Source organism: Arvicola amphibius, chromosome 9, assembly GCF_903992535.2.
Source record: "Arvicola amphibius chromosome 9, mArvAmp1.2, whole genome shotgun sequence".
NCBI classification, from domain to species: domain Eukaryota; kingdom Metazoa; phylum Chordata; class Mammalia; order Rodentia; family Cricetidae; genus Arvicola; species Arvicola amphibius.
This window is the reverse complement of record NC_052055.2, coordinates 38,877,076-38,895,886: the sequence shown is the minus strand read 5'-3', so window position 1 is coordinate 38,895,886 and position 18,811 is coordinate 38,877,076. Positions and strand designations below refer to the sequence as shown.

At 54.2% G+C, this 18,811-nt stretch overlaps 1 protein-coding gene across 1 annotated transcript; it reads left to right on the top strand.

The window, feature by feature from the left end:
• Nucleotides 1-610: 610 nt before the first annotated feature.
• Nucleotides 611-18,185, top strand: Gga1 (golgi associated, gamma adaptin ear containing, ARF binding protein 1). Its single transcript, XM_038343671.1, has 17 exons — nucleotides 611-1,034; nucleotides 3,960-4,044; nucleotides 5,402-5,477; nucleotides 6,435-6,533; nucleotides 7,315-7,438; nucleotides 8,925-9,025; nucleotides 9,605-9,685; nucleotides 11,907-12,044; nucleotides 12,122-12,203; nucleotides 12,754-12,861; nucleotides 13,544-13,696; nucleotides 14,914-14,978; nucleotides 15,408-15,580; nucleotides 15,931-16,124; nucleotides 16,743-16,912; nucleotides 17,125-17,235; nucleotides 17,329-18,185. Exons 1-17 carry the CDS (start codon nucleotides 992-994, stop codon nucleotides 17,437-17,439), a joined length of 1,914 nt encoding a protein of 637 aa, XP_038199599.1. The 5' UTR covers nucleotides 611-991; the 3' UTR covers nucleotides 17,440-18,185.
• Nucleotides 18,186-18,811: the final 626 nt, after the last annotated feature.

Sequence of the window (18,811 nt, the reverse complement as noted above, 5' to 3'; positions counted from 1 at the left end):
GGGCTTCCCTAGCGTGTGTCGTGTGTTTTGAGATACGATATTCCACATTGACCAGTGCTGGCGTTATGACGTGCGAGAACACGCCCAGCTCCTCATCACCTTGTGGGATATTTATCTGGCCTTTCTTTCTCTTCAGTGATGGTCACATAATACAATGAGCCTCTTCACGTTTTTGTAAGCTGATTGCAGAAGGAAGTACCCTGTGCAAGCGCTCTGACCCCTGGGTGACCGCAAGCAAACTCATTACCTGGCTCCAGGATTTGAGTAATGGATTCACGGGGTGGGGGGCACTTAGACCCTTGCTGGCGCGCTCCTTTAATCTCAGCACTTGGGAGGCTGAGGCAGACAGAGATTTCATGAGTTCCATGAAGGCCTGGTCTACAGAGCGAGTTCCAGAACAGCCAGGACAACATAGTGAAACCTTGTCTCAAAGGGGAAAAAATGCTTAGACCCATGCCTGGAGCATTAAGCGCTAAATAAACGTTAGCTCAACTTGATCACTTTCGCGGGGACCACTGTGTCCAGTAGCCCTTTTAAGGGCCATCTCCACTTTCCCACTTAAACGGAAGTACCCCCGAGGGCTCCGGAAGTGACTTCAGAGCCCCTCAGAAACATGGCCCCGGAGCGTTGTTCCGGAAGCGGTCACGGGTATCTGCGTGACGCTGACCGAGTTAGAGCGTCCCGTGGTGTTTCTATGGTGCCGCCCGCAACCCCCAGGCTCTCCGCTTCCTTTCCTGCCTGAACGCCCGGAGCTGTGAGGCCGCCGGCGGGTCCCACCCGCGAAGCAGCCAGCCGTCAAGGGGAGGAGTTGGCAAGGAGCTGACGCTCTGGGCGAGCGCGCCTACGTCTCGATGGTGCCCAGAGCTCCAGCGCCCCGTTCCGACTTCTCCAGGCGGACACGGCCCCTTTAACCGGCCGAGGGCGGGGCCGACGAGTTCCCGCGAGAGCGGCGGGGGGCGGGGGGCGGTGCCGAGGCGGGGGCCCGTGGCGGATGGAGCCCGCGATGGAGCCGGAGACTCTGGAGGCGCGAATCAGTGAGTGTCCGGGAGGGGCGCGGGCCGGACCGGAACCGGAACCGGGGGCGCGAGGTTGGCCCCTTTCCCGACGGGGGCGGGGTCCGCGCGCCCCCTCCTCACGCCCCGCCCCCGACCCGGGAGGGGCGGCGCCCCAGTCCGCCGCTCGGACCCTGGCAGCTGCGCAGCCTGGCTGTGAGCGGGCGCCGCCCACCCACCCGGTGACCAGGTTGCCGAGAGTACCCCGAAAACCTGAAGGCCCTAACTGCTGCACTGCAGAACAGCCCCTCTCGAGTCTCCCCCTTGAGGGGTCCCCCCCTCCCCAGCTCAGGGCCTGAGTCTTCACTCTGCCCGCAGCTCTTAGATCTGCTCATTCCCCGGTCCTGGAAGGGGTGGACTCCTGGCCAACTGATCCAGCTCTGGCCATGCTGGGAGAAACTCCCGGTGCTTGAGCTTCAAAGGGTCCCGTTTCAGACTCCATAAAGAAATCCAAGTCCTCTGTCACTGCACCCAGCCCAGTCTCACTCTACATCCCAGATTGCTTCCCCTAGCCCCTCCTGAGCTTCCTCCCGAGGCCTCTGGGCCCTTGTTTCCTGTCTCCTCAGAAACAGCTTCCTACAGCTCTGGCTCCCAAGCCCCCAGCCCCTCCCTCTGCTCTCCCTGTCCCACCCTGCTGAAGATCCTTGGCTTTGCCACCCCCGTTCCTAGACTCTGTCCCTGGGAGCTGCGGGCCGCCTCTTCTGGTCCATCTAGTGACAGGTCTCTCCCATAGCCTTTCTGAATGGGGCTGTCCTCAGCTGAACCTCTTGGCCTCAGGCACACACAGATCTGTGCAGGTTAATGTGGGAAGTCAGGGCCAGCACCTTTGAAGCCAGTCTTGAACAGAGTTGGACCGGGAGGTTGATTCCAAACCATACCGTCTAGGGGAATGTCAGCCTGCCAGTGGGGAGGGATGGGGCTGGAAGAAAACTTAAGAGGCCACTACTGCACAGGTCTCAGGAGGTCAGAGGTTAAGGGTAGCTTCTAGGGAGGACCATAGATGTTTTCACCATCAGAAGAGTCAGGCCCAGTTGTGAAACACCTCTCTGCTCCTCAAGTACTCCCCTGTCACCTGCCAGGGAGATGCTCCCCCAGGTGGAGGCCGGGGTGGAGGGAGGGCCTGTCTCCTCCAGCTCCAAGTTCATCAGTTTGCTAAATGCTGGGGAGACGCTGGTCTGGGCAGTCAGAGTTTTCTCCTCCCTGCCTCCTGACTTCAGATTGACTAGCTCCACCCTCGCTGGAGCTCACGTGCCTTTGACACTTCGAAGGACTTCCTGTTTTAGCCCTTTTCCCAGCTGTCATTGAGAGGCCAGTACCCCGTATAGTCTCTCTGACTCCAGACTGGAGTCTCTTTCCAGTGTTCAGTCCTTGGCCATTGTGGGGGACTGGGAGTAAATGTGCAGCCTTCGCCAAGGAAGCAGGGGGTGTTCCTGGTGTCGCTAGAGGCTCACTGTGACTTCTGTTCCTCTCAAGGACTGTAGGTAGGGCCCCCACAAAGCTTGTGGGATAGATTTGTACCAAGATACTGCTTCTTCCATCCTCTGCCCAGCCATATTGTCTCTGAGTGCCTGGGTGAGAACAGCCTACCCCAGTACCTTCCATCCTTTCTGCCTGCCCTGCCTTTCTTTATAGCCCTTGTGTGATCACTAATCTGAGTAGTCAGCGCTGCTTTGTTTAGGCCAGTGAGCTTCAGGAGAGCAGAGCTTTTGTCCACCACTGTATTTTTTAAAAATAAATATGGATCAGGTGATTGGCTGCCAGGCACTCAAGTGTCTAGGTCCCCAGCTGGGCAGGTGCCACATACTGGGCCCTGGCCTCCTCCTGTCTGCAGATCATTCACAACCCCAGCTCTTGGACTGTGGCCCTCTGCACCACCAGCGTAAGCAGAAGTGTCTGGGGACGAAGAATTTTTCATCCAACCTGTGTTCTACAGGTGGGACAGTGGGAGTTCAGGGATCTTCACTCAGCCAGTGTTGGGGGCTCAAGAAGGGGATTATCTGGTATTACTGACCCCGCTCCTCTTTGCTATTCCTTGTTCCTGCACTCTAACTTTCCCAGCCTCGCCCTACCTGCCACTGATCCCTCATCCATCCATTCATTCTCTCACACACTGAGGAGAGAGCTGTGTTCACAGTGGCAGGAGTGCACAGTAACACTATAGAATAGTCCACTTGGGCCCACAGTAAAGAGCAGTCAGGGACATAGCTGCTGCCACTCTGGGCAGAAGCGAAGGACTAGAGGGGGGTCATCAAACAAGGTGTTCCTGAGCCACTCCCCAGGGACAAGGTCTGGCAGACCGAGGCATGAGGTCCAGGGTGCAGTCTTTCCCAGGTCCGTGCCCTTGGCTGGGCAGATGAGCCCTCAGCCTGGTTGGCTCCTTCCAGACTTAGCTGGATTGTTACCTCCTCTTGGCAGCTGCCCTGACCCAAGGCTGACCCAAGTCTCTTACCCTGGGTTTCTATGGTTTCTTGGCCACTCTCCTTTTCTTGAGAGCCTGGCTTTTCTTGGTGCACTCCCCAGCCCTACAGTTCCTCAAGGACAGGAACCCTGATCTTTTCCTTAGCCCTAAATCTCCTGAGTGCAGATTCCAGGAGAGTCAGGATGCTTTCTTGATAACAGAATCAGAGATGGTAAAGTCAGCATGCTGGGATACAACCATGGAAGGTGGTACCTGAATGTAGTCTCTGAAGATGGGGCCCTTGGGTGGAAAGGCACAGTGAGCGGCAGCCACATGTTTTGTCCGTTGATTCCACTGGACCGTCGGTGCTCCGGCTTGGGGCTGTCCAGCAGGAAGTGGAAGGAAGCCTTTCCCATGTGCTCAAATCCTTTCTGACCCATGTCAGTTGCAGGGAAGAGTGAGGGGAGACAGAAATGCCACTGGCCTCACTAGCTCCCTCTGCTCTGCAGATAGAGCCACAAATCCCCTGAACAAGGAGCTGAACTGGGCCAGCATCAACGGTTTCTGCGAGCAGCTCAACGAAGACTTTGAGGGGTAGGTGGCTCCACTTGGCTTACACACTCAACACAGCACACTGTGTCCCTGTCAGGCAGACTCCAGAACCTGGTCTTGGGCAGGCTAGAAACCCAGTTCCTATTCTAAATGCAGTCACAGTTAACAAGGACAGTGGCACTTTTTGCTGGAGGCTATATATGTGCCACCCTCTTGAGGAAACCTTCCTGGACCTGTTTTACAAATGAAGAAAGGCTAAGCCGTTTGCTCTTGACTCTTACCAGAACACTAAGCTTTGTCAAATCTAAGCCTAGTACGTGACTGATGATTTATTGGGGGCCTTTAAGAGGGCAGGCTACACCATCCCTAGCAGGCCCTTCATGTAAGAAAGAACTAGAAATGCACATGTGACCGCCCTTAGAAGTGACTCCTTGAGGGCTTGGATTGGACATGCCTAGGTTCCCTGGTGCTGCTGGATCACAGTGACACAGTCACAGTGTACTGCCTCTCTCTAGCAGCCCTTGGTTTGGGGTTCATGGGCACTGAGGCAAACAAGCCCCACCTCTGACTAGTCCTGGGGAAGTCATTGACCACTCTGAGCCTCACTCTCCTCAGCTGGGGCCTGGCACTGGCAGTACTGCGTATGTAGGGGTTACCAGGGTTTCCTGCCACTGAGGAAAGCAAGGAGCGGAGGTGCTTGTGAGCCACCTTGCATGGCCTTAGCACTCAGGCTGCAGCCACCTGTTCTTCCCTTCCCTCTACAGGCCAAGGACATAGCAGCTTTTGCTTTTGGTGATGATGAATTTGAACTCGGGGTCTCACTCACCTATTCCTGGCAGGTGCTCTATCAATAAGCAACATCTCCAGTCCCATGTCTTAGCTCTTAAAACCAAAAGGGGCTAAGTTTATACCTCTTAAAGGTCCCTGCCTACACTGGTTACCTGGCACTGGCTGTCACCATCCCAAGTCCTGTTTGATCTGGAGAGAGATGGGCCTTTGTGCTTCACAGGGCCAGTAGAGTTGGAAACTACACCGATCCAGTCCACACTCTACTCGCCATGTGCTACAGCAACGAGGCTGAGAATCTAAAATCATAGACAGACAGATGGGGCCATGGGGATATACTTGAAGCAAGAATGCCCACTTTACTGTGCTCAGGGGCAGCTTATATAGGGCTCTGGCCACACCCCAGCTCTCGGGATCTTTCAGCGGCAGACTCATCCGAACCCACTCCCCTGCCATCAGGGTCTCTGCTCGGAGCAGCTGCAGGCTGAAACTCAGGGTCTGGTGGCCCGCGGTCCCCAACAGCAGAGGGCTGAAGTGCTGCAGACTGACATGTGACTGTTCCTTTGAGTGAATCAGGTACCATGTCAGTCACAACTCTGTTCCTTCCATCCAGGCCTCCACTTGCCACCCGCTTGCTGGCCCACAAGATCCAGTCCCCGCAGGAGTGGGAGGCCATCCAGGCCTTGACGGTAAGAAAAGATCCTAGGGTTCCATGAGCCTAGGGGAACTGTGACCAGGTGGTCCAGGATATAGGTCTGGGCCAGCCCTCAGGGTTCCCAGCAGCCACTGGGCTAGCCTCCTGCCACAGCTGGGCCTCTAATGGTGGTGGCAGGGATTCTCCACTTCAGCTGCCCAGTGGACCCCTCCCCAGGATACATGTTAAATACAGTCAGGGCCCGCAACATGCATGGTTTGGGGTCTATGTTTGTAAAGTTCCCGGGTTCTCTGCAAGGGTCTCCCAGGCCACACAGGATCTGCAGACCCTGGGCAACACCATCCTCTTCAGTGAGAGCAAGGCTTAGGATTGAGATTTCATAGCTATACCAGGAACAAAAGAGGTGGGCCGCTGTCTGTGGCTCCCTGCACAGCCCACATACCAGTTACCTTAGAGTAAGCTTGTCTGAGGTCAGGTGAAAATTTCTCTAAGTAACTATATATGTTCCAACATGGTAGTTTTTGTTTGGGGTTTCTTCCTCAAGTATGCAAGGGTCTTGTGATTTCACAGGTTTGGGAAAGGCCAGAGTAGTGCTAAATTGTTTTGTAAAAGAAGAAAAATAGGCAGGCAGTGGTGGCACACACATTTAAGGCCAGCAGAGACAGGTGGATCTCTGTGAGTTTGAGGCCAGCCTGGTCTACAGAGTGAGTTCCAGGACAGCCAGGGCTACAGAGTAAAACCCTGTTTCAGAAAAAGAAGAAAAACAGTAAAAAGGCCACGTACAAGTGATACATGGTCCAAGCCATGGAGGAGCCTGTGGTCATCCTGCGGCTTGAGCAGAGCTTGTTGGTGGGAGACTTCTGACTCCGTTCTCTAGGGAGTGATGAGCAATCGCAGAGACCTCTGAGCCTCTGCACCTGTGCCCTCAAGGGTCCCTCCCTTACTCTGGGCACCGACCAGGTCAGGAACTCCCTCACTCCTCCCTTCCCAGGTTCTGGAAACATGCATGAAGAGCTGCGGCAAGCGGTTTCATGATGAGGTGGGCAAGTTCCGCTTCTTGAATGAGCTCATCAAGGTCGTGTCTCCCAAGGTGCGTCCTAGCCAAGGCTTGAAGTGCTGGGTCTGATGGGGGGTACAGAGAAAGGGTCCCTGGGGCCTTCCCTGTTAGGGACCTGGCTGAGTCAGGACAGCCTGGCTGCTGAGGAACCACTCAGTGTGCAAGGAGAGCCAATCCCAGGGCATATACATGCTGTCATGGGGTGTGCCCAGCCCAGGTTTCTTAGGTGTTTGACATTTCTCTCTGTCCCCATCACCTAGATGTGGTTTCCTTGAGCCTCAGCATCTGAAGCCACAAACCTGAGTCAGTTATGTTAGCAAGTGGCCCACACCCTGGCTACTGGCCTTTGGCCTGAGAAATCCTCTCATAGGTTGAGTGCATCTTTGATGCCCAGTCCCCTTGCCTGTCCTCTGAACAGAGCTCGGAGTGGGTCGGGCAGCCCCACGTCTCCCAGTAGAGAACTGTGCAGTGAAAGTCTCTTGGCCTAGTTTGCTGCTGGAAATGCTGTGTGGGGGCTCATGGCTTCCCTCAACACCTGGAGCCCCAGGCTCCTTGCTGGGGTCACAAGGTTCAGGTCTATGTGCTCTGAGCAGGATTTCCTGCTCTGGGCCTTCAAGATCCACATGCCCACAATGAGGAACCTGAGTCACAGACAGCTGACACAGCCAGTGGTGGTTCAGCTAAGAACTGATCTCAGTTTACACCAGGCTGGTTGCAGGGCATTTGAAGGCATTGGCGGCACCTGGGAGGCTTGGGGCTCGAGTGAGTGGGGCTGAGCGGTCTCAGACAGCTCCCCTTCTGTATGTCTCTGAAGTACTTGGGCTCCCGAACGTCAGAGAAGGTGAAGAATAAGATCTTGGAGCTGCTATACAGCTGGACAGTCAGCCTACCTGAGGAGGTGAAGATTGCAGAAGCCTACCAGATGCTGAAGAAGCAGGGTGAGTGTACCCCACCCCAGGGTATCAGGAACCAGAAACATGCCACACCTGCAGCACAGGCTCCTCAGGGGCTCTGTCAGCAAGGTCACAGGGCTTCCCTTAATGTCTCCAACACACAACCAGCAACCAGCGGGGCCTCTCTGTGGCTATGCCCAACTTGAATGAAAAGAAAGGTGGTATGGGGTCAAGCTTACCTTCAGAGGGTGTCCTCAAAACATGGGTGCCCAGGAGCCAGGGATGTAGTTCAACTGGTAGAATGCTTGCCTAGCATATATGAAGCTCTGGGTTCCATCCCCAGCACCAAATACTCCAGGGGCAGTGGGGCACAGCTGTTATCCCAGCACTTAGGAAGCGGGGCAGGAGGACCCGAGGTTCAAAGGCCACCCTGGCTGCATAGTGAGTTTTGGAAGGATTACATGATAGCCTTTCACAAAAGGAATGTATAGGGCTGGGAGATAGTTCATCAGTTAAGAGCACTTGCTGCTCTTCCAGAGGACCCGAGTTCGGTTTCCTCTACTCCTAAAGTGGCTCACAAGCACTTGTAACTCCAGCCCTAAGGGAGTTTACGCTTTCGTACTCCACATGCCCATACCCACATGGAGACACAGACATTGATCACATCATACATAATTAAAAATAAATCTTTGAAAACTAAAAAGGAACTGTTATTTAAATTATATTTGTATAAATTATATATATATTAATATATATTGGACCCAAACTATCTCTGATGGAGTTCACTGTGCAGGTCAGAAGTAGTCCCATTGCTAGGTGCTATGGCGCACACCTTTAATCCAGCATTCAGATGGCAGAGGAAGGTGGACCTCTTTGAGTTCAAGGCCAGCCTAGTCTACAGAACAAGTTACATGGAGGGCTACAGGGCCACACAGAGAAACCTTGTCTTGAAAACCAAAAATAAAAAAAATTTTAAAAGGTAGTCCTGTCCATTAAAGTCCAGAGCCAGTGAGCCAATGAAAGATTAACCTCCCTTCTGTAAGCCAGTGGAGCCACAAATGGCCAGGCCCCTCCCCCAATGACCTCTAACTGCCCTCACTGCTAGACCCTGTCCCCACCCTACAGAGTAAAAAGCCCAATCTCTGAACATGAAACCCCCACCAGTCTCCACCCTGGAAAGCTCTACCCTGCAAAGTTTCACCTGCTTCCCAAGAAACTCTATATAAGTCCTGTATCCTGTTCAGTTTGCTGCTGTTTCTCGCCTGAGCAGAGGCAACCACCCTCCTGGTTCTTTCCCTCCCAATAAATCTCTTGTGTGAGGTTTGTTGTTCCATGTGACTTTGTGATATTCCTTGGCTCCTGGCTGCCAGGATACCTTTCCATCCAAGCTATAATGCTTACATTTGGTGCCGTGACTCAGATAGACTCCCTTGGTTACACCTTTGACCTGGCCACCCTATTCTCATATGCCCCTCCTACTACTCCTGGTCCTGACACCTACTGACAGCCTTCCTAACCCTGTCTTCCCCAGGCATTGTGAAGTCTGACCCCAAACTTCCAGAGGATGCCATCTTTCCCGTTCCCCCTCCACGGCCCAAGAATGTGATCTTTGAAGATGAGGAGAAGTCCAAGGTAAGGCAGAGTGGCAGCCTGCGTGTCAAGGCTTCTGCCCTCTAGAGTAGAGGCTCATGCCAAATGTGATCCCTGTGGAGGTGACTGTGGGAGGAAGCAGCACTTAGTGCTTGCTGAATACACTGACCCATGCAAGCATCTGCATTCAGTAAGCACAGTTTATGATCCAGGGTTGTTTGAGGAGCTGCAGTGCTTTCTGTCTTTCTATACCAGTTGATTAGCTTTTAGCTAAAGAAGCATTTGTTTGGAGGGGAGCTGTTGAAATAAGGATTTCAGCCCTTCCCTACCCAGCCCCCAAGGCTACCACTGTGGTTTCTGGTGTGTTTGCCTGGAGGTTTCCAAAGCCACAGTGCTCTAGGGAGGGCCGTGTGGTGAGGGCACCCTTCAGTGCTCTGTGGGGAGTGTGTGCAGTATCTCGCTTATCTGAATGGACACCATCAGATGTCAATCAGTTTTCACCATTTTACCCAGAGCTTTAGTATCTTGCCCAGGTCCCACATACAGTCACTGAAGAGTAGTTGGGTTGGGGTTGTAGATTCTGGCCTGGTACTGCCCTCAGTCATTTGTTTGTCTCTGCAGATGCTGGCTCGCCTGCTGAAGAGCTCACACCCTGAGGATCTCCGGGCTGCCAACAAGCTTATTAAGGAGATGGTGCAGGAGGTGATGGCTGGCCTGGGGTACCAGGGAAGGAGGAATGGGTGTGGAGCTAGGCCACCAAGCAGGAGGAGCTGTGTATGTGTGTACATATGAGGCCCCATAGTGGCCCAGCAGGACAGTTGCCACAGCAAAGAACCATCAGCTGCCAAGAGCCTGATGTTTAGTGGGATGAACTGCCCAGGAGTCTGCGTGAACCTACTATGCATGAGCTCCTAGGGCTAGTATTTGTTAGTAATGAGGCCAAGAATTGGTGCCATGCACCTGTATATAGTCCTGGAACTCCAGAGGCTGAGGCAAGAGGATCATGAGGTTGAGGCTAATCTGGGCCATGTAGCAAGACCCTGCTTCAGGAAAGAGGAAAAGAAATTTGAGAGCCAGCAAGATGGCTCAGTAGGTATAGGTATCTGCCGTCAACCTGAGCTGGATACCTGAGGATACACATGGTACAAAGAAAGGAACAACTCCCACAAGTTATCTTACTTCCACGTGCACACTAGGGCACATGTACTCCCACATATACGCACAGAAGTAAGTGAATGCACACATTTGAAGAAGTTCTTTGGGAATATATGGGGCCTATAGTTTAGTGGTAGAATTCTTCTCTGACTTGCATGAGGTCCTGGTGTCCATCCTCAGCATATACCCCCAAACAAATTGAATCATAAAGTATTTATTAAATATATAATGTAAATATGTATGTATGTATATAGATGTGCATACACAGAGCAAAACACAGGTGTTAATATGATTAATGTGTAAATTATATATTTTGGAAGTGTACACTGAAACTTAATAAGGCCAGATCATCCAAAAAGATGTTCAAGACTAGGTGTGCTAGTGCACACCTTTAATCCTAGCACTTGGGGGGCAGAGGCAGGTGGATTTCTGTGAGTTCAAGGTTTATATAGTTCCAAGACAGTTAGGGCTATGTATAGAGAGATGAGACTCTCAGAACAGAAACAAAAAATTTTTAAAAATTATTCAGGATAGTCAGGGTGACTCACACCTCTAGACCCAACACTGGGAAGGTCAAGACAAGAAGATAGCATTGACTTGAATTCCAGGCCAGCCTGATCTACAGAATGAAACTTTGTCACAAACCAAACTAAAGATTTCAGATTAGCACTTAGTAGCACAAACAGAAGAGGCCAAATGTAACACAGCTCTCTAGGCTAAGGATTGGCAGCTGGAAAATAAAGGCTCAAGGCCTCAAGGCAGATACCTCTGAGGCAGAGACAGCCCATCATGTACCTAAGGTGACTACTCACCTACAGCCCTGTGTATCTAGATCATCAAGTGATTTTTTTCTGTGAAAATGTAGACTTCAAGCCAGGCATAGTAGCACAGGCCTTTAATCCCAGCACTCAGGAGGCAGAGGCAGGCAGATCTCTGAGTTTGGGGCCAGCCTGGTCTACAGAGTGAGTTCTAGGGCTGTTACACAGAGAAACCCTGTCTCAAAAAACAAAAACAAAAAAGAAAATGCAGACTTCTACCTCAGGTCTCCCAGATCACTAATGATAACAGCATAGAAATTTTCCAGGTGTTTTAAAAGAGTGTCCTCACAGAAATTGCTAGTTCACTCTTCCTCAGAGGCAAGATCTAGTCATGCAAGTTGGTCAGGCTAAGCCTGGGCCCCAGATTGACTGTCAGGGGCTACTCTTTGGTCCCCTGCAGCAGGAGAGGGTGTGTCACAGGCCTGGATGGCTTATGCTCTGGTTGTGATAAAGGGGCAGGCCATGTGAGACTGCCCTGAATGTACCCACCTCCTGCAGTGGAGAGACGTAGATGGGCTAGAGAGAGTGAGGTGGCCTCCTACAGCTGCCTTTAAAGGCCGTGTGTCCTTCACACTTGCCAGGCTCCTACAGACACAAGGAAGGATGCCGTACTTGTCTCCAGGTTGTGAGTGCTGACCAGGACCCTTCGCTTCACTGTCAAGTGTGGGAACGTGGTCTTCAAGAGACAGACATAGGGAGGGCAAGAACAGCCCAGGACCACAGGCATGAGTCTGGAAACTGTTGAGGTGACCTAGGGCCACCCCTGGATTGGAGACTCCGGCAGAAGAGTAGGGAGTGGCACAGTAGTGGTAGACTGCTTCTTGGACAGGTCTTAGCAGGACTTGGTCACACAGCTGAAATCTTGCCCATCCAGCTCTCCTGCACTCACGTCCCATCTCCAGGGCCAGTGGCAGGCCTGATTCAGCCTCTGACCATTTGCTGCTCCACAGGACCAGAAGCGGATGGAGAAGATCTCAAAGCGGGTGAATGCCATCGAGGAGGTCAACAACAATGTGAAGCTGCTGACCGAGATGGTGATGAGCCACAGCCAGGGTGCCGCATCCAGCAGCAGTGAGGATCTCATGAAGGTGGGTCTGCTCCAGCCCCCTCCCAACCTGTTCCCGAGCCCCCTGAGTACCCTCATCCACTTACCCTGTTCCCCCAGGAACTGTATCAGCGCTGTGAGCGCATGCGGCCCACACTGTTCCGATTGGCCAGTGATACAGAAGACAATGATGAGGCCTTAGGTGAGTTCCCAGGTCACTGAGATCAGGTCCAGCCCTGTCCCTTCACCTCCCACTTCAGGCCCTGCTAGACACCCGCAGTTGGAAAGAGCCACCACGAGGGGGCCCCCTTCCTCCAGCACTGACTTGAAAAGGCCGCAGACAGCAGAGACTGCTCTTGCGGACTCCTTGAACAAGGTCCTGAGCAGGCATCTCATCTCCTGCCCAGGAGGGGGAGCTCTCCTCATTTCCCAGCTGGGTTTCAACAATCAAAATGGCTAGCTCAGGTCTCAGAGCACCAGTGTGGCAGCTCATCCCCCCTAGGCCTCTCAGGCCCTCTGTTAACCTTGCTGTCTCACTCTCCTCCCTGCCTGACTGTCCCCTGCACATTCTGGATACATTTCCACCTACAAGCCTCAACACCAGCTCCGCTCTCTGGACCCCATAGATGCAGTGGATTGCATGGCTCTTCCCCCTCACATCCCCTTTGGGGTGGATGTGGGAGGTTCCTCTTGCTTCTCCAGAGGCCCCACCACTTTTTCAGCCTGACCTCTCCCCTCCATTTCTATTCCAGCTGAGATCCTGCAGGCTAACGACAATCTTACCCAGGTGATCAACCTGTACAAGCAGCTGGTCAGGGGTGAGGAGGTCAATGGTGATGCCACAGCCAGCTCCATTCCTGGTGAGAAGAGAGGAGAAGTGCTGCGGGGGGCCCAGAGTGCAGGGTGACATGACCTTCAGTGTGACTCTGGCCCCTTAAGACCGTGAAGGTCCCAAGAAGGGAGCTGTGGCAAGCCTAAAGCTGTTGGGGAAGGAAGCCCAAAGTTGTCATGGAACAGAAGGAAGGTTTTCTTTGATATATCTGGTGCCAGCTGTGTGGATCTGAATCATACCTTAGGCCTGATTGTAGAAAAGGAAAGAGCTTTAGACATAGACATGCAGACCACTCGGAAAATGGCAGTGTGGTATATGAGGGTGGGGCACAGGAGAGGCTAGCGGTGAGTGGCCCTTGGAGGGTGGGAGGCCCTTCCAGAGGCAGTCAAGCACGAGTGAAGCCTTTGGGTATGAGAGCAGCAGTGATCTAAGGCTGTGTGTGCCAGAGTCTCGGCTGCCTTAGTTGGTGTCACTGCATTCACACAGGTGCCGCATTTCTGGCACATCCCTGACCTTCAGCTAAGCTGATTGCATTCTAAACACAAGTGCCATCTGTTAAAGAAAGGGCTTGGCAGGCCATTTGAACAGGGCTGGAGTGGCCACAAGGGCCCAGGAGGCCTGTGTAAGGAGTAGAGAATAAAAGACAGCTGTCCCCACTCCTGCTGTGCTGAGTGGCCCCTAGGACTTGCCCGGCTCTCCTTTCCACTCAGGGAGTACCTCAGCCCTGCTGGACCTCTCAGGCCTGGACCTCCCTCCCTCGGGCACCACATACCCGGCCACGCCCACCCACCCTGGCAACCAGAGCAGTCCAGAGCAGCCCAGTGCCTCAGTGTCCCTGCTTGATGATGAACTCATGTCTCTGGGTAAGGAAGAGGGCAGTACAGGGGAAGGGGGCAGGGCAGGAGCAGCCTGTGGGTGCCAGCTCTGTTCTCCACTGGGAGGCTGGTAGAGGCCATGGGGCAATCAACATGCCTTCGCTGTACTGGGTAAAGCCGAGGCTCACGGAGACTAAGAACAAGGTCAGCCTGGCAGAAGGCAAGGCTGGCCAGCTCTGGCTGTCTGGCAGAGAAGGGTGATTTCTGAGTGGAGCTGTCCTGGGGAAGGATCAGCAGGTTCTTCAGACAGGAAGGACAGAATTTGGTAAACTCCACTCCTAGTGAAGAACGCTAGAAGTATAAGCAGTGTGCACTGTTTCTTTAGGCCTTTTGTTGGTTGGTTGGTTGGTTTGTTTTTGTGGTTGTTTGTATGTTTGTTTTTTGTTTTGGGGGGTTTTGTTTTGGATTTTGTTTTGGTTTGGTTTGGTTTTTGAGACACAGTTTCTGTGTAGCCCTGGCTGTCCTAGAACTCACTCTGTAGACCAGGCTGGCCTCCAACTCAGAGATCTGTCTGCCTCTGCCTCCCGAGTGCTGGGGTTAAAGGCATGTGCCACCACAAACCCTTCTCTGTGGTCTTAAAGGAATGCCACAGGGAAGTCCTGCCAGTTGCTGGAGACAGCTTGCTAAAAACAGCACTTCTAATCTTTTCTAAGTCAAATACAGGACAAGCATGGCTGAAGTGTTCAGGATAGACAGGGCTCATGCTAGCTTTCCTGCCAGCCAAGGGATAGTCTCCAGTGCCCTCCAGAACCAGTTAATTGGCCTTGTTGACCTATGCCAGAGACTTCAGAGTCTACCTGATCTGCCATGCCATTGCCCACATGGACATGGGCTCTCCAGGGTAGCAATGGACACGGGCTCTCCCAGGGTAGCAATGGACTCGGGCTCTCCCAGGATAGCACTTGCCCATAGATGGTCTCCTGGACCTGTGAGCTCAGAGACTCTTGCCGCTCCTAGCTGCTGAGGGACAGAGGTTAAAGTTCCAACTTCTTCCCATAAGCTGGCTTCTGTGAGGCCTTGCCAGGAAGAGAGGAAGCAAGTGTGGGCTGCAAGATGGCTGTTGGGACAATGGTTTCTATTTTTGCTCTGCCACTAGTTCCCTCTGAAAGCGTGGGTTTTACTCCTGAGCCTTTAAGAAAGGGAGGGATCAGACATTGTTAGTCTTTAGCTCACCAGTCCAACCCCCTGTCTTGCTTTCTCCGCAGGCCTAAGTGACCCCACTCCACCTTCAGGCCCCAGCTCAGATAGTGTGGGATGGAACAGCTTCCAGGTAAGAATGCTGAAGCGGGCTCAGCCTGTGACACACCCAGGGGTAGAGGGCTAGAGCCAGTAGCCTGAGGGGTGATAAACAGCCATGTGGGTACCAGGCAAGGCTCCCTGGGGCAGGGAAGTTCCACCCTAGGGAAGAGCCCAGCAGTCTCTTCTAACCTCCAGCAGAGGTGCCTGGCCTCAGTCTCTGGTCCCTGACAAGACCACAGCCCAGCCTTCAAGGTTAAGCTGGGGGCTCTTCTTCCCTTAAAGGTGACTCGGGGTCACACTGTGGGAGTTCCACAGGGTGGAGCTCCAGCCAGGCCCAGTGGTCTATTGTCCTCTCTGCTGCAGCTTTCTCAACTGTCACCTGCAGGGAGGGGAGGGCATCAGGGCTCACGTGGTAACCTGGACACTTGAGAGGGTCTTACCCTGTCTCCTTCTCCCCTAGTCATCAGATGGTGTGGAGCCCTCAGTCCCTCCTCCAGCCCAGGTCCCCAGCATGGACTGCCGACCTCCGGCACAGGCACCCCCACCAACAAGCAGCGGCTTGGACGACCTGGACCTCTTGGGGAAAACCCTCCTGCAACAGGCACTGCCACCAGAGGCCCAGCAAGTGCGGTGGTGAGGGCTGCTATTGCCAGGGCTCTCCCTCTCCCCACAAGCCAGCAGGGAATCATCCATCACTCTAGTTCCTGGGATCCCCGCATGTTGGATCACCCACTGTGACAAGGGTTTCATGCCACAGAGTTGATGAGAATGGGGCACTGTGCCCACCAACATGCCCCTTAGAGAAAGATAAAAGGGGGTCGGTCAGCATGAGAGGATGGGGAGACAAAGGTGCTCTCACTGCAGGTGAGGATGCCCAAGGTGAGAGACACTGACCTGCAGCCACAGAGCTGGGTAGCCCAGTCCTCCAGGGCCCCTACCAAGAGCACCAGAAAGTCACTTGCTAATGCACTGTTCCCATTAAGGGAGAAGCAGCAGCCAGCCCCCCGGCTCACCCTCCGTGACCTGCAGAGTAAGAGCAACTGCAGCTCGCCCAGTCTAGGAACCACCAGCCTTCTCCACAACACATCCCCGGAGCCCCCTGGGCCTCCACCACAGCCAGCACCCACCGAGCTCTCTTTAGCCAACATCACTGTGCCCCTGGAGTCCATCAAACCCAGTGAGTGGGGATAGGTGGGGCTGGGGCGGGAGGGCCGGGCCAGGTCAGCTCTTGTCCCCAGGGCTTGCCACTGCTGACTCCGTGCTAGGCCTCCCCTTCCTAAAGTATTGCAAGGCTGCTTTCTAATCTCTGGGTCACAGAGGAAGGGGCTCCTTAGAGTTGAACCCTGACCCTTCCTTCCTAGAGAAGGCAGGGGCCAGAACTAGAAGGTTTCTATAAGATTATAAAACAGAACCTCAAAGGAACATCCAGGCCTAAGCCCCAGGCATTTCTCACCAATGAGCAGGTGGTAGCACTGGCTGACACTTGGCCTGAGTTGACAACTAGCCAGGCTGCCTTGGCATTCTCAGAAGCTGTGACCAAGGGCATCACACCTTCCCTATTCTCCTTACCAGTAGAACTGACCTGGAGTCCAAAGAGTGTATGACCCAGACTGTGACAGGAGCTCTTGACCCCAGCCTGGGAGGGAACTTTGCTGTGACTTGACTTGGCTCCAGGGTGGGCATCCTGCCTCCATTGTCTGATCCCAGTGCGCCTTCACCTCCAGTGGAGGCCAGACCCTGGGTGGGGGCAGATAGGCTCCACCCATTCATCACCCTCCAACCTTTCTCCCAACAGGCAGCATCTTGCCAGTGACAGTTTATGACCAGCATGGCTTCCGTGTCCTCTTCCACTTTGCTCGGGACCCCCTGCCAGGGCGCTCTGACGTGCTGGTAGTGGTGGTCTCCATGCTGAGCACCGCTCCCCAGCCCATCCGCAACATTGTTTTCCAGTCAGCTGTCCCTAAGGTGACAGGGCAGACCAGGCAGGCCTTCCTCCCTCAAGGCAGGGTGACCTGAGACTTGGGGGGCAGCCAGATGGCTGAGCATGGTGGGGGACAGGATCTCCCTCACTGGGGAGCTGAGGGAAGGGCGATGAGAAGCCAGAGGGGAGATCCCTGAGAGGGGAGCTGGTTCCTCAGCAGCGGCGGCCTGACCAGCTGTACACTTCCTGCCCCCAGATCATGAAGGTGAGGCTGCAGCCACCTTCCGGCACGGAGCTGCCAGCATTTAACCCCATCGTCCACCCCTCAGCCATCACCCAGGTCCTGCTCCTTGCTAACCCCCAGAAGGTGAGGGCCCCGCTATGACAGGGCAGTGCCCCAGGGTGGTACTGACTTCTTTTTCCTGTTCTAACCCCTGCACTTCTGCCATTTGTGCCCCAGGAGAAGGTTCGCCTTCGCTACAAGCTCATCTTCACCATGGGCGACCAGACCTACAATGAGATGGGCGATGTGGATCAGTTCCCCCCACCAGAAACCTGGGGGAGCCTCTAGGACAGGGGGCCTGGAGAGAGGAGAGGCAGCAGGACCTATTCCTGTTCAGCCTGGTGCTTCTCTCCTTCCTGTGGCCCCCAGTGACTCTTCCTTCTCCCTAGGCCTCTTCTCCTGCTGAGCCCAACCTGACAGGAGGCTGGGCCTGGGTTTGCCATAGCTACTGGGACCCCCATCACCAGTGGGAGCCTGGGACAGGGAGGGCCTCTGTGGCCTGGAAGGACTCTCGGGAGTGAGGGAAGATGCATGGCCATTAGGCCCAGCCCTGACCCCAGCCTGAGGTGGGGGTCTTCCCCAACCTGTCTTTTATGCCTTATGGAAAGGCCCAGCCATAACTTGGAGGCCATGCTGGAGCTGGGACTAGCCCAGGCTGCCTCTGTGGGAACCCAGTGACTGGGGGTGTTGCCCATGCCCTAGCTGTTTGCACTCGGTGTGTGGTTTGGCTCTTTGCTTTTCTTTTGGAACGGCCCTGTGGTCACAGAACTGAAGGAGCTCCACTCAGCTCCCAGTCCCTCTGGAGGCCTCCTTTTGCTCTCGGGTCTCCTATGGGGCAATGGCAACGTAAAAGCAAAGCCAGAGGACATGTCCCCCTGGAGGGCCATGGAGCACCCAGAGTTCCATGCTTCATTTATCAGTGCTGGGGTCTCCTGTGAGCACCTCACATCTGCCCACCCATCTGTGGTCAAAAGTAGGGTCAGTGTGGGTGACAGTGGGAGTATTTATGAATAAAATGACCTTTTCCTGGAGTAGCCGTTCTTGTCACCCCTGTGAGATTGAGGGAGGCAGGGAAGGTCCAGGAGTTGGGGGCCTAAGGACTGCCCTATAGTCTTGTCCCCATCTCCCACCCGTCCTAAGCCCCTTAGCTCTGCGCCAGAAGAGGCCCTGCTGGGGGCCTGTGGTTGCCTAGTCGCTCAGGAAGCTTTGGTCTGTGGTGACCCAGAGCCGTCCCGGCTGGAAATGAGAAGGCCACTAGGAGGTTCAGCTGCTGCAGAAGCTGCAGGGAAGCCCTGGCTGCTCACTTCCTCCTGCTGCAGATTCTCTTGCTAGGCTCTTGCAGCCCCAGGTGCTGCTCTGGGAAGCAGGACCCCAACAACAGATGCGTTCGGCCTAACCCAGGAGCCCCACACTACACCCACTCCCAGCTATCCTCACCTCTCCTGGCGTGATAAAGGGCTGTACCCAAGCAGGGTGCTGAAGCCACACAGCTAGGAGAATCTGCCAGTGGGGTGCAGTGAGGAGCTGACGTAGAGCCCCAGAAACTGCAGGAAGAGAGCCCCTGCACAGTGCAGGCAGCCCACTCTCCTGTGAGGAGCTGATTGTTGCAGACTCCAGGAAGTCCCACATCTGAGAAAACACTTTCGCTTTGTCTCATCTG